The sequence below is a fragment of the Acartia tonsa genome, chromosome 2, assembly GCF_053477335.1.
Source record: "Acartia tonsa isolate MP-2025a chromosome 2, ASM5347733v1, whole genome shotgun sequence".
Lineage (NCBI taxonomy): Eukaryota > Metazoa > Arthropoda > Copepoda > Calanoida > Acartiidae > Acartia > Acartia tonsa.
Genome location: NC_137261.1, coordinates 51,250,309 through 51,262,515, shown reverse-complemented (window position 1 = coordinate 51,262,515; position 12,207 = coordinate 51,250,309). Strand labels below are relative to the sequence as shown.

The 12,207-nt window shown below is 34.3% G+C and overlaps 1 protein-coding gene across 1 annotated transcript; it reads left to right on the top strand.

Moving 5' to 3' along the window:
• The first annotated feature begins 6,534 nt into the window (after positions 1 to 6,534).
• On the top strand, positions 6,535 to 10,608 carry LOC145312108 (arginine kinase-like). Its single transcript, XM_080151247.1, has 3 exons — positions 6,535 to 6,689; positions 8,923 to 9,866; positions 9,974 to 10,608. Exons 2-3 carry the CDS (start codon positions 8,930 to 8,932, stop codon positions 10,102 to 10,104), a joined length of 1,068 nt encoding a protein of 355 aa, XP_080007373.1. The 5' UTR covers positions 6,535 to 6,689; positions 8,923 to 8,929; the 3' UTR covers positions 10,105 to 10,608.
• The last annotated feature ends 1,599 nt before the right edge of the window (positions 10,609 to 12,207 follow it).

The window sequence follows — 12,207 nt, the reverse complement described above, 5'->3', positions numbered from 1 at the left end:
TTGTTTTTCTAAGAAAAACATTTGATGCAAAGTAAATTAGTTGATGGAAAAAGGAAAGATTTAAAAGAAAACTATGTTGAAAAAATGAAAGTTATGAACAAAGTCATAAAAGATACAATTATGACACATTAACAAAAATTACCAAGGGAGGGAGGGGACATTGGTCTGTTTATTACATTAGTCCTCAAAGTTTTATAGTTTTCTTATGAAGCTAGTATTAGTGTCTAACTTTTTTGTCTTTGTGACGTAACAAAAATCCATCTCTATTTTAGGGGTTTCCTTTCCCACCTCCCCTCTCATCCTTCGATTTTTGTTACGTCACAAAGATAAAAAGTTAGACACTATTACTGGGTTCTTTTCTTATTTACTGGTTCAACAATGTTGGGCACTTTTATTAAATTTTGGAGAATATCTTGGATTAGTTTTAATTCAATATTGTTATAATCCTATTAAATAAAGTAGTAAGGTTTTTTGTCTGAAGATTAATATTTCAATAACTACTGAAGTTCTCCTATTAAAGAAAGCTCCATTTAGGACATGGAATTCAGTTCAGTTCAGTCGCGTCTTTCTTTCTGACTGTGGAGTCCAGAGAATACGGCCACCCTGCTCCTCCATGAATTCCTTTTTGTGGCAAGTGCTTCAGCTTCTCCCCATGTTAATTTCAAATTAAAGAGGTCCTTTTCAGTGCTCCGCCTCCAGGTCATTTTTGGTTGTCCCCGTTTACGTTTACCAGTGGTGGGGTTCCATTTTAAGCACTTTTTTGGAAACCTATTTTGTTCCATTCTGAGCACATGTCCTAGCCATCTTAGTCTTTTAAATTTCACTTCTGCTTCAATACTATTGCACTTGGTCTTAGCATACAGCTCAATGTTTGATATTTTGTTTGGCCAGAATATTTTGCAAATTCTTCTTAGGCAGCTATTGTGAAATGCATTAAGTTGATTTGTTTCAGTTTTCACAGTTCTCCAGCATTCAGCTCCATAAAGAAGAACTGATTTTACATTACTGTTGTAAAGTCTGATTTTTGTTTTCAGAGCAAGTTTCTTTGAATTCCAAACGTTGTGTAGACTGTTGAAAGCAACCCTAGCCTTATCAATCCTGGTTTTAATATCAGCTTTTGAGCCATTTTCACTGCTGATAACACTCCCCAAATAGGTGAATTTGTTGCTTTGTTTCAATTGTTCACCATTTATTGTTATAGTTTGATCAGGGTTTGTAGGTATATTCATAATTTCAGTCTTCTTGACATTAACAAAGAGCCCGACTTGTCCTGCGTATTTGACTAGTCTATCTGTCTTAGCTTGTAGATGTTTAATTGTTTCTGAAATCAGTGCCAGATCATCAGCAAAGTCCAGATCTTCTAGGTGTCCTAGTATGCCCAGCTGGAGACCACGTTTTTTGTCCTCTGTGGTTTTCTTCATCACCCAGTCAATGACCAATATAAATAGAATAGGTGATAAAATGCATCCCTGTCTAACTCCAGTGCTTATTTTAAAGAAATCAGATGTCTTATTGTTTCCAACTGAAACACAGGCTTGGAAGTTGTCATAAAATTTAGTTATCATAATTATCATCTTTTCAGGTATACCATAACTTCTTAGTATTTTCCAGAGTGTTTGTCTGTGTATGGAGTCAAAGGCCTTAGAGAAATCAACAAAATTTACATGGAGTGGCTTGTTAAATTCAACACATTGTTCAATAACTGTCCTAAGGGTGAAAATTTGGTCAACACAGCCTCTTCCAGCACGGAACCCAGCTTGTTCTTCTCTTAGTTTATTGTCAATTTTCTCATCAATTCTGTTTAAAATAACTTTACATAGGACCTTGCTTGGGATAGAAAGCAGCATAATTCCTCTCCAATTATCACAATTGTTCAAATCTCCCTTCTTAGGTAGTTTTATGATTATACCTTTAGACCAGTCAATTGGTATCTTTTCTTGTCTCCAAATTTTATCAAAGAGATCAGTCAGAGTCCTAGCAGAAAGATCTATGTCTGCCTTAAGCATTTCAGCAGTTATCAAGTCAGGTCCAGGTGCTTTGTCGTTCTTTAGACTATGTATAGCAGCTTTAACTTCTTGAATAGTTGGTGGTCTTGTGTCTATGTCTATTTCATGTCCTGGTTCTGGTTCAGCAGTAATTTCAGGTTCAGGTCTGTTCAACACTTCTTCAAAATGCGATTTCCACCTTTCAGCAACTTCTTTTTCTGTAGTGAGTAATTTACCATCTTTAGCCTTGATAGTTTCACCACTCTTTTTGTTATATTTGCCACTTAATTGCTTGGTTATGTTGTATACTGTTTTCATGTTACCGAAGTCAGCTGCTCTCTGGGCCTTTTCAGCCAGATTGTCAATGTAATCTCTCTTGTCTTTCCTTGTGCGCTTTTTGACTTCTTTGTCTTTAGCAGTATATTCAGCTCTTAAATTGCCCATGTCAGCCAAATGTTGAGCATTATGAATTTTGTTTTTAAGATTCTTTCTCTCTTCTATTTTGTTCCATGTTTCTTCAGAGATCCAGTCCTTTTTCTCTGGTTTCTTGTGTCCTAGGATTTCCTTAGCAGTAGATTGAAAGTTTTCTTTAATTGAAGTCCAAGTGATCTCAGTCTCGTCATTTAGGTCCTCTAAGACTTGAAATCTATTTCTGAGTTTTATAGTTTTCTTATGAAGCTAGTATTAGTGTCTAACTTTTTGTCTTTGTGACGTAACAAAAATCCATCTCTATTTTAGGGGTTTCCTTTCCCACCTCCCCTCTCATCCTTCGATTTTTGTTACGTCACAAAGATAAAAAGTTAGACACTATTACTGGGTTCTTTTCTTATTTACTGGTTCAACAATGTTGGGCACTTTTATTAAATTTTGGAGAATATCTTGGATTAGTTTTAATTCAATATTGTTATAATCCTATTAAATAAAGTAGTAAGGTTTTTTGTCTGAAGATTAATATTTCAATAACTACTGAAGTTCTCCTATTAAAGAAAGCTCCATTTAGGACATGGAATAGCTTTAGGCTATTTTGTATTTAGATTTAATCCCTGGGATGGTTTTAGGCTATTTTGGCCTGATATGCTAATACCCCTTTAAATATAGAACCAATAGATGCTAGGGGCGCAGCCGCTAGTAACTCTTATAATTAAGATGTAAACTTTTTATGTAAATAATTAAGACAAATAAAGAATCAAATTATAATAACTGTTATTAAATTTTTATTGGTTGGTTCACTATGTTCAGTGTCCTAACTATTCCACCACTAATTGTTATCTACAGAACATAACTTGATCATAACACTTGGGGCTGTACATCAATTTATCGACCATTGTCTTATTCCAATAGATCCTTGATAATTACAACAATAGTTAACATAAATAGTTATATCTTATATTAATCTTTGATTTTTTGCATTTGAAATAAAACACAATGTTTCTTTATGACAAAAAAATCATGTTACATTGGACTGCTAACAGATAGTTATTTGTTAATTTGTATTTGTATTTGTACAATTTGTATGAACTCGTTCTCTCATTCGTTGTATAGTTTGTTTCTCTATAAGGGTAAATTTTGTTTGTAATTATTTGGTTTGTACAAAATTTATTGTCCACAGTCTAAACCCTTCCGACTCCTGTGTTTCTATTAATTATTATATAAAAAAGTTACATACCTTAATTACAGAAAATTTTCACTTTTAAAAATATACAGATTGAGAAAAGATAGATAGATACTTATTAAAATGTTAGAAAGTAAAGGATAGTTAAAGTCAGGAGGGAGGGGACATTGGACTATAAATTTCACTGGTACCCAAAATTTCATGAGAACATTTTCTTATTCATTGGCTTCTTTTTTTGGTTCTTCTACTTAGTTTTTGGTTGGTTACAAACTTCTCAACAAATAGTGAATTCATGTCAATTGTCTTATCCACTGCTATCCTTGGATAGAAGTAGTTAGCAACTAGTGATCAGCTGTTGAAAAAATTTGTTGACCACCAGGACACGTGCACCACCTTTGTTCAGCCAGGGGCACACACACCCTTACACACACGCACACACTTGCACACACACACACAAATGATCACAAACACACATACAAAACGCACAGACGAGCGGTCACACATTAAAAGAAATTAGAAAAATCCTTATTTTTGTGATAAGAATATTTGACCCCCACCTACTGTTTTAGGTTATCATGATATTAGGTTGGGTTAGGTTAGGTTAAATGGGATTCATTCCATTCCCAACAATTTGACTTCCCCTTGAATACTATACTATTATAAAAATTTGTACTAAAATATCTTAATAATAGCTTGATCAACATGGGTCACCTTTACAGTGAAGCTTTTTATAGGTTCTGGGATAGAGTTAGTATTTTTAAGAAGCGGGTAAACTTTTGGTGCATGATTTGTCTTATATTCACCTGATTTCTTAAAACTAGGTGATGTAAACCATGGCGCGAAGCGTCAAAATAATTTTAAATGCAATATTACATACTATTATTACAAGGTACCACAAAAAACTCCAAATAAAATTTTAAATGTAATTCTTTTAATGGAAATAATTGTACTTTTCCTAAAACTGAGGGTGGGCTAACCTTGTCCCCCCCCCCCCCCCCCTTGGCGTAAAATGTATTCTTCTAAAATGTTATGCAAGAGAAAAAGAGAAGGAAGGGAAGTGATTCTTAGGGGGGGGGGGGGTGGAGGAGAGGAGAAAAAGATTTTTTTTTGTTATAATAGTTTGCATATACACTGTAGGACAAATTTTGACCCATCCTAACCCCTGCGGGCGGAAATATACTAATTAGATTATCACAATAGTAACATACCTATGTAACACCTTAACTTAATCAACATGTTTTTAAAGGCAATCAAGAATTAAATGTTGTATCTTTTTATTCAAAAATATAATCTAAACGAAAAAGTAAATCTGGCTATCATTAATAAAAGCAAATAATACGTTGTAAAAAAGCGGTTAAAAGCAGTTTCAGATAGGACTAGCTGTCAATTATATTAAATGGTCAAACATGCACTATTATAGGTAGAGGAATCTACAATAGACAAATAAGGCCTAGTCATAGAGTAGCTGCATTTCTAAAATCCATATATAAATTTGTATTTTTGTATGTGAAATTGATTGCTATTCTATAACTTCAAATGTCCATCTGTCTGTTTGTCTTTCCGTTAGAAACAGTAGCCAGGGGAAAACGTGATTTTCTCTACTGCCATTTTAGAAAGAAGTATATTTTTACATAAGAATCTATACTATATCTGTTCTTTGTCCGTTTGTCTATCATGTAAGCTAAACTTTAAAATAGAAAAATAGGCATTTTTAGCTTTAGTGATGTAGCAACCAGAATTATAGAAAAGAATTGCTTCTTTAGAATACAAATATTACAACAAATTGTACAATAAAAATACAAATAGGAAGCATATACATAATATTTGTTAAAAAAAATATAAATAAATTATTTGCTTGTCAAAAACGCCTCATTGTGTATAAGCAATCTAAATGCCTGAAGTTACAGAATATTCAAAGAAAGGAGGAGGAGGGAAGGAAAATTGTTGAATACATGGACCATAAGAGTTCTTTTTAGTAGCGAAGCATTTCTACAATTAGGGCCAGGCTGTTCGTCCTTAACTGATAAATCTTGTAATTAAATTAGGCATGTTAGAATTGTTGTACTACGCATGTTGATTCCTGTAACAGTATGGCATACGTGTGTAGAAACTCTATAAGTATTAACAGATAGTAAGTATGTTCTTTTTTATTGCAATTTTTAAATGATACAACTATCCCATTCGCTTGATTTTTTATTGGTGATTTCCAGGATGATAAAGCAACTTCTAAAATGTAAGTATGTCCTTTTTAGGCATATTTAAATAAGTTTAGAATACGGAATTCAGACAATATTGAAAATTAAACTTAGTTACTCTAACTACATTTGTTAATGTTCGTTTGTCTTATCGTCTGATATGTTAATTAGTTTGTATGGATGTTGTCATCCTTGTTTGAAAAGTAAAGAGTTTGGAGAAATTTAAAGCAAAGGGAACAAGAGTTATGTGAAAAAAAGGTAAGGAGAAAAAAAGAGAATTGACCGCAGCTCACTAAATTTTTCCGTTTAGAGACAACACACACAAACACACATATGCACATATGCACACACACACACAAACACACATATACACACATACACACACACACAAAGGGGATAGAAAGTGTGAGGTCAAAAAAAAGTGGAAAGGTTTGCTGACCAGGAACTGAATCAGCCACAGCCTGTCAACTCCAGGCTTCATTGACCGCTGGCTATAGCAGAACAAAATAGGGGGGAATCTGACTGAAAAGGGAAAGCGCTTTCAGAAAACACACACACACACACACAGGGCAAGAAGTAAGTATTATGGATATTGGTAGGCCACTCTCATAGGCAATAATCTTACCCAAGGGAAAGCTATCTATATATTTAAAAGGAAGTAGAAAAGGAAAGGGTGAGGGCAAGACACAATAAGAATTAGAAAGCCATGCATTACTAGGGTAACATTATGTTGGGGGTTCAAGGAAATACTTTGGAAAAGAGGGAGCGTCGTGATGTAAAGGAATGTAAGAATGCAACTGTAGGGGAGGGGAGGTGGGGTGTAGGCTAGCATGGCTCGCGTGTCGATGAGGTAAATCTGACCGCTAGCAAAGTCACTCCAGTCACATCCTCCTAAAGGTAAACACATTAAGAGTTAACCTAATAATTGTATAGAACAACACTTTATAATACTTGAAACATTTTCTTGTATTCTATAATATATAATTATACAACACAACAACAATTGAATATTACAGTGATTATATAATATGTAAATTGTTTAGGAAGCAGTAAAGTTAAAGCCTTTCTGATTTTTTAGTTATTTATATACTTAAATATTTTATTTGTTAAGTTTTTTTTTATATTTTTATATTTTTTACCATTTTCCAAACCCGTTTATATGTATTAATTTAAATAAAGAAAATATTTAATTAATACATACTACAAATCTATTTAATTATTATAACTTTTACTAAATCTACTTAATATTCAATTATTATAGAAGACAATTAAGTGATTCAATTATTAGTAATGTGTTACGTGTAAAAAGTTCTTTTTGATAACAGAAGCATAGCTTTCATATAGCTAGTAGTAGTAAGTTAAGTCTTTATGATACCCAAATTATAATATATGTTTATAAGATGATTTTAGGAAAACTTGCAATTGTTCTACAGATTTTACTTTTATTTACATTTCTTGAGCTTAAATTCTAAACATTTACATAATTGAAAAAGAGCTTAAAATTCAAAACTGAACTAAAAGAACTTTTTACTATAAAAATTAATATCTTTGTTGATCATATAAACCATAATATCTTCAATTTAAAGCTCAAAGTTTCATTTATTGATCTTAACAAAAAATGTTTTTCATTTCTTTTTGTACTTTTCTCACGTTTGAAATGTGCAACAAAGCATAATCCTTCCAATTCTGAGAAAGGGGAAAGCATTTCTAAGAAATGAGGAAAAATTGTCAGCTATTGCATCTCATGTTACTAACTGAAGCAAATTATATTAATCCTTATGTTAAACATGGACAGAAAAAGTAATTATTATCTTGTAAACAAACAAAATAACCTTTTGGGCATAAATTTTTTCATAAAATTCATTAGCAACGTGACAAAACATCATTTGTTTAGCTTTTATGTACTTTGAAAGTCAACAAGGCAGTTTTTCCAAAAATCCTCTAGAATTATTATTTCAAAAATGCATTTCAATTTTGGTTAGATACTAAAATTTGATGTTTATCTTAATATTTACCTTAGGTAAGCAAATTTTAGATGAAGGGGGAAAAAGAGTTTTTGAAAACATTTATTTATATTTGAAGCCTAAATTTGATCTTTAGTATCTTCACAAAATTCTTTTAATTAACATTTTTTAACTTTGTGGAATATTTCAATAGGAAATAGTTTTACAGGAAACCTTTATACATTTATTTTAACCTTTAAGGCGGAAAAAAATCCTTAAAATTTTGCATATAAAAGACATTTTTAAGATTTTCTGTAATTCAAAACTCCTAAATGTCAGGAAAGAGTGAGAATTTTAAAAACTGCACTGAGCCGCTTTTTTCTCTCCTATGGAAACAGTTTGGCCGCAAGTAAAAAGTTGCTGCGCATTTTTTTTCTGAATACTTTCATTTCCCAGGCACAATTATTTGACCAATGCGTGACTCAAAAATGGCCAAAAAATGATGTAGGGGGGGGGGGGAGTGAGTAGCCATTCTATAGGCCAGCGCATGGCCATTGTGGCCAGGGTACGAAAACCTGGACAGGACAAATATGTTTGCTATGAGCCGGAAAGCTCCGAGCATTCTTACCGTACCATGAGCTACAGTCACAGTACTTTTACAAATATACAATAGGGAAAAAGGAAATTGTTACTTGGGGGAGGGGGGAGGGGGCAATTATAAGGGAAAGCTTAATGATAATAATAAAAGGGGGAGGGGGAAATAGTTTTGTAGTTAAAAGTATTTGGCCTGAAACATTCTTTACTTTGAAGTCATGCTATTAATTAACACACTGACAAAAATATAATTGTAGAATCTTAAGACATGACAAAAAAATTATTTTATATTTCTTTTAACTTTAGCAGCATTTTGCAAGTTCTAAATTGCAACAACTTTTTATGTACTTAAATTACAATACAAAAAATGCATTTTTAATTGAAATTTAATTATAATGTTACACTAACAATTAGTCACTCAAATTTGACCAGCCTTTTTTTCTTTGTTCTCTTTTAACTTTCATTTATAATGATGTTCAGACACTTTTTCACAAGATCAATGTTTGGCGAGACATTTAAAAATGTTTTGTTACATGTGTTGCATAAATGTTTGTATCTGCTATTGAAATCTTAAATTTGTTTTTCTGTTTCAGGTCCATTATGTCCGGTGAGTTCCCCACTATCAAGTCTACCCACTCCCTGGTGGCCAAGCACGTCACCAAGGAAAAGTGGGACAAACTCAAGGATATTGAGACCAAGACCTGTGGTTTCACCCTTGCCAAGGCCTGCGCTTGCGCCATTGAGTTCGACAACCAGCATTGCGGTATCTATGCTGGTGACTGGGACTCCTACAAGGACTTCGCCATTGTCTTCGATCCTTTGATCCAGGAGTACCATGGCATCTCCGCTGACGCCAAGCACACCTCCGACATGGACCCCACCAAGGTCAACGGCAACATCAACTCCGATGTTCCCGTCAAATCCACCCGTATCCGTGTTGGTCGCAACATTGATGGCTTCGGTCTGTCCCCCGGCATCACCAAGCAGCAGAGAATTGACATTGAGAAGCTAATGAACTCCGCTCTCTCCAAGCTGTCTGGCGATCTTGCCGGTACCTACTACCCCCTGACTGGCATGGACGAGGGTGTCCGCCAGAAGCTGGTCGATGACCACTTCCTCTTCATGTCTGGTGACCGCAACTTGGAGGTCGCTGGTATGGAGCGTGACTGGCCCGAGGGCAGAGGTATCTTCCACAACGATGCCAAGACCTTCCTTCTGTGGGTCAATGAGGAGGATCAGCTGAGAATTATCTCCATGCAGCAGGGCGGTGACGTCAAGGGTGTCTTCGAGCGCCTGTCCCGCGGTATCAAGGCCGTCGGTGACTCCGTCAAGGCTGAGTGCGGCAAGGACTTCGCTCTGGATCCCCGCTACGGCTACATCCACTCCTGCCCCACCAACCTTGGCACTGGTATGCGCGCCTCTGTGCACGTTGACCTCCCCGGCTGGACCAAGGAGGGCGTTGACAAGCTGAAGGCTAGATGCGAGGAACTGGCCGTTCAGCCCAGAGGCACCAGAGGCGAGTCTGGTGGCCAGACTGGTAAGTTTCATACAATTTTAAAATTCATTTTATTACTATTTCATTCAAGCACAACTTTGAGACTTCAATATTTGAATCCTGCAACTGATTATCCTTTTGTTATTCAGGTTTCACCTACGATATTTCCAACAAGCACCGTCTGGGTTACTCCGAGGTCCAGCTTGTCCAGGTCATGATTGACGGTGTCAACACCCTGTACAAGGAGGACGTTGAGCTCCAGAAGAAGCACGGTATGTAAGTTGTTTAATGCAACTTGAACAACCTTACACAGCCACTTCCATGACTTGAAGAAACATCCGTATCAGCTTGAAGTTCATTTTTTTATTCATCCTTTTTGAGAAGTGTACAAAAAAAATCTTAAAAAACATCAAAAAAAACATCTTGTCTAATCATGTAATGTCTCCAAAAAACATTGTACACAACCCATCCGGGCATGGTTTAATTCTGATCTGATAGTTGTAATTTTAACTACTACATGTTTATATTTTAAATTGAATATGTTGCCTTCACAATGGCCCTTTTTTCCTTTTATTTATTTGCATAATTTGTTGCCTACTCTACCTACTTGCAGCCACATTATCAAGCTTTGCTTCAATTTTGTTTTATCAAACTGGCAATTGTGAAGGAATGTAGATTTTATTCTTTTTTTGTGTTGTCAGAGTAAATCCAGCCATGTGGGTATGATTGGGAATTTTAGTTTTTGTGTGAATGTTTACAAAAAATAATAAATGTTAACACAAAACTAGTTTTTATTCATTTATTTATGGTAGATGTTCTAATTTATTATGCTAGCTAGAAATCAAATAATAAAATCTAAATTTAATAAACATATTATTTAATTACATACATAAACCGCATCTTTAAAACGAAAAAAAAGTATGAAAACGGCGGCGATAAGTAAAAATCATGATTATTAGAAAAAATTTAGAAATACATTTTTCATCTTAAATTGTACAAATAGGCAAAAATTATGTAACTGAAGATTTGAATAAGCAATAAGAAAGAACAACAATATTTTGCTTTTAAAGGGTGTCTCTACAAAATGGAGATTTTAAAACAGCCGAACTGGTACTAAAAAACATTTATTAATTAATATGATATAATTAAGAATAATTCTTTTGTTTTCAAACTTGGCATGGTGATTACTGTAACAGATAGGCGTAAAGTTGAAAACGTAGCAACTGATCATTACCAGAAAAAGCCGAGTCTATAAAAAATATGATCTATTTGTTTTTTTGCTTTAATTATCTAGTAATATTAGTGATTTGTAGGAGAATTAGGCACAATGTCATAAGCCGTTGCTCCATCTTGTATGAAAACGATTTTCATCTGGATTATTGCTCTAGCTGCGCCTCAAGGGGGCCTGTATTCCATGGGGTAGAGAAAGACAGAAAAATAGCCTATATCCTTTCTAAAACTAAAATCTAAAGATAAAATAAGCTAAAACCTAAAGAAAGAATACATTCGGTTTAGCAGTTATCGAAATCTAAAGGCACAGATGAAAAAGTAATAGGAATTTTACTAAAAATGAATAATAGCTTAATTATTGTGACACATTGTATATTCATATTCCCAGACCACAAGATAGAGTGGTGAACACTGAACAGCAAGATATATGGTCAAATCATTTAAAGGGACAGTAAAATCAAAATATTGGATGTAGAATAAACATGTCGTCAATTAAGATTGCTAACATGGAACTCGTTTATTGGTCAGTCTTTTATCTAGTAGGAGGGGAGGGGATGGGGAGGGGGGATTCTATATTTCAGCCCTCTGCGATTTTCGTTTTAAAACTCAAATTGAAAAAAGGTGAAGGGTCAACTTTTACCCTTCTATCCATGACGAAGCCCAATCTGTACTACTTTTGACGTCATATTCTCCATTAGGGGTTTCTTTTCTTTTCCTCTCATCTCCCTCATTTTATGACGTCACATGAATCAAAAGTGGTGCAAAAGTGGCACAGATTGGGCTTCGTCCCATCCATAAGAGGCGTAGCCGCTAGCATATTGATAATGTTATAACTTATTTTTTTTATGTGTCATTAAAATGAACTGTCCCTTGATGAATTGATGGTTGGGAAACGTACGGAAGAATAACAAATCTACAATTGTTTAACTATAAATTTTAGTAAAAAACAAGGATGACAACATCTCAACAAGGAGCGAAGCACAGAAAAATAAGAAGGTCAGACAACGAACAATAATAAGTAGAGTAATATCACATTTCAAAACAAAATTTCCTATAAATCAATCCCAAAATTACTTCAACGCCGGAGGCTATAGAGATGCAGCTTATACCAATAACGAAATTTATTCTAAAAAAATCACGAAACCTATACGTG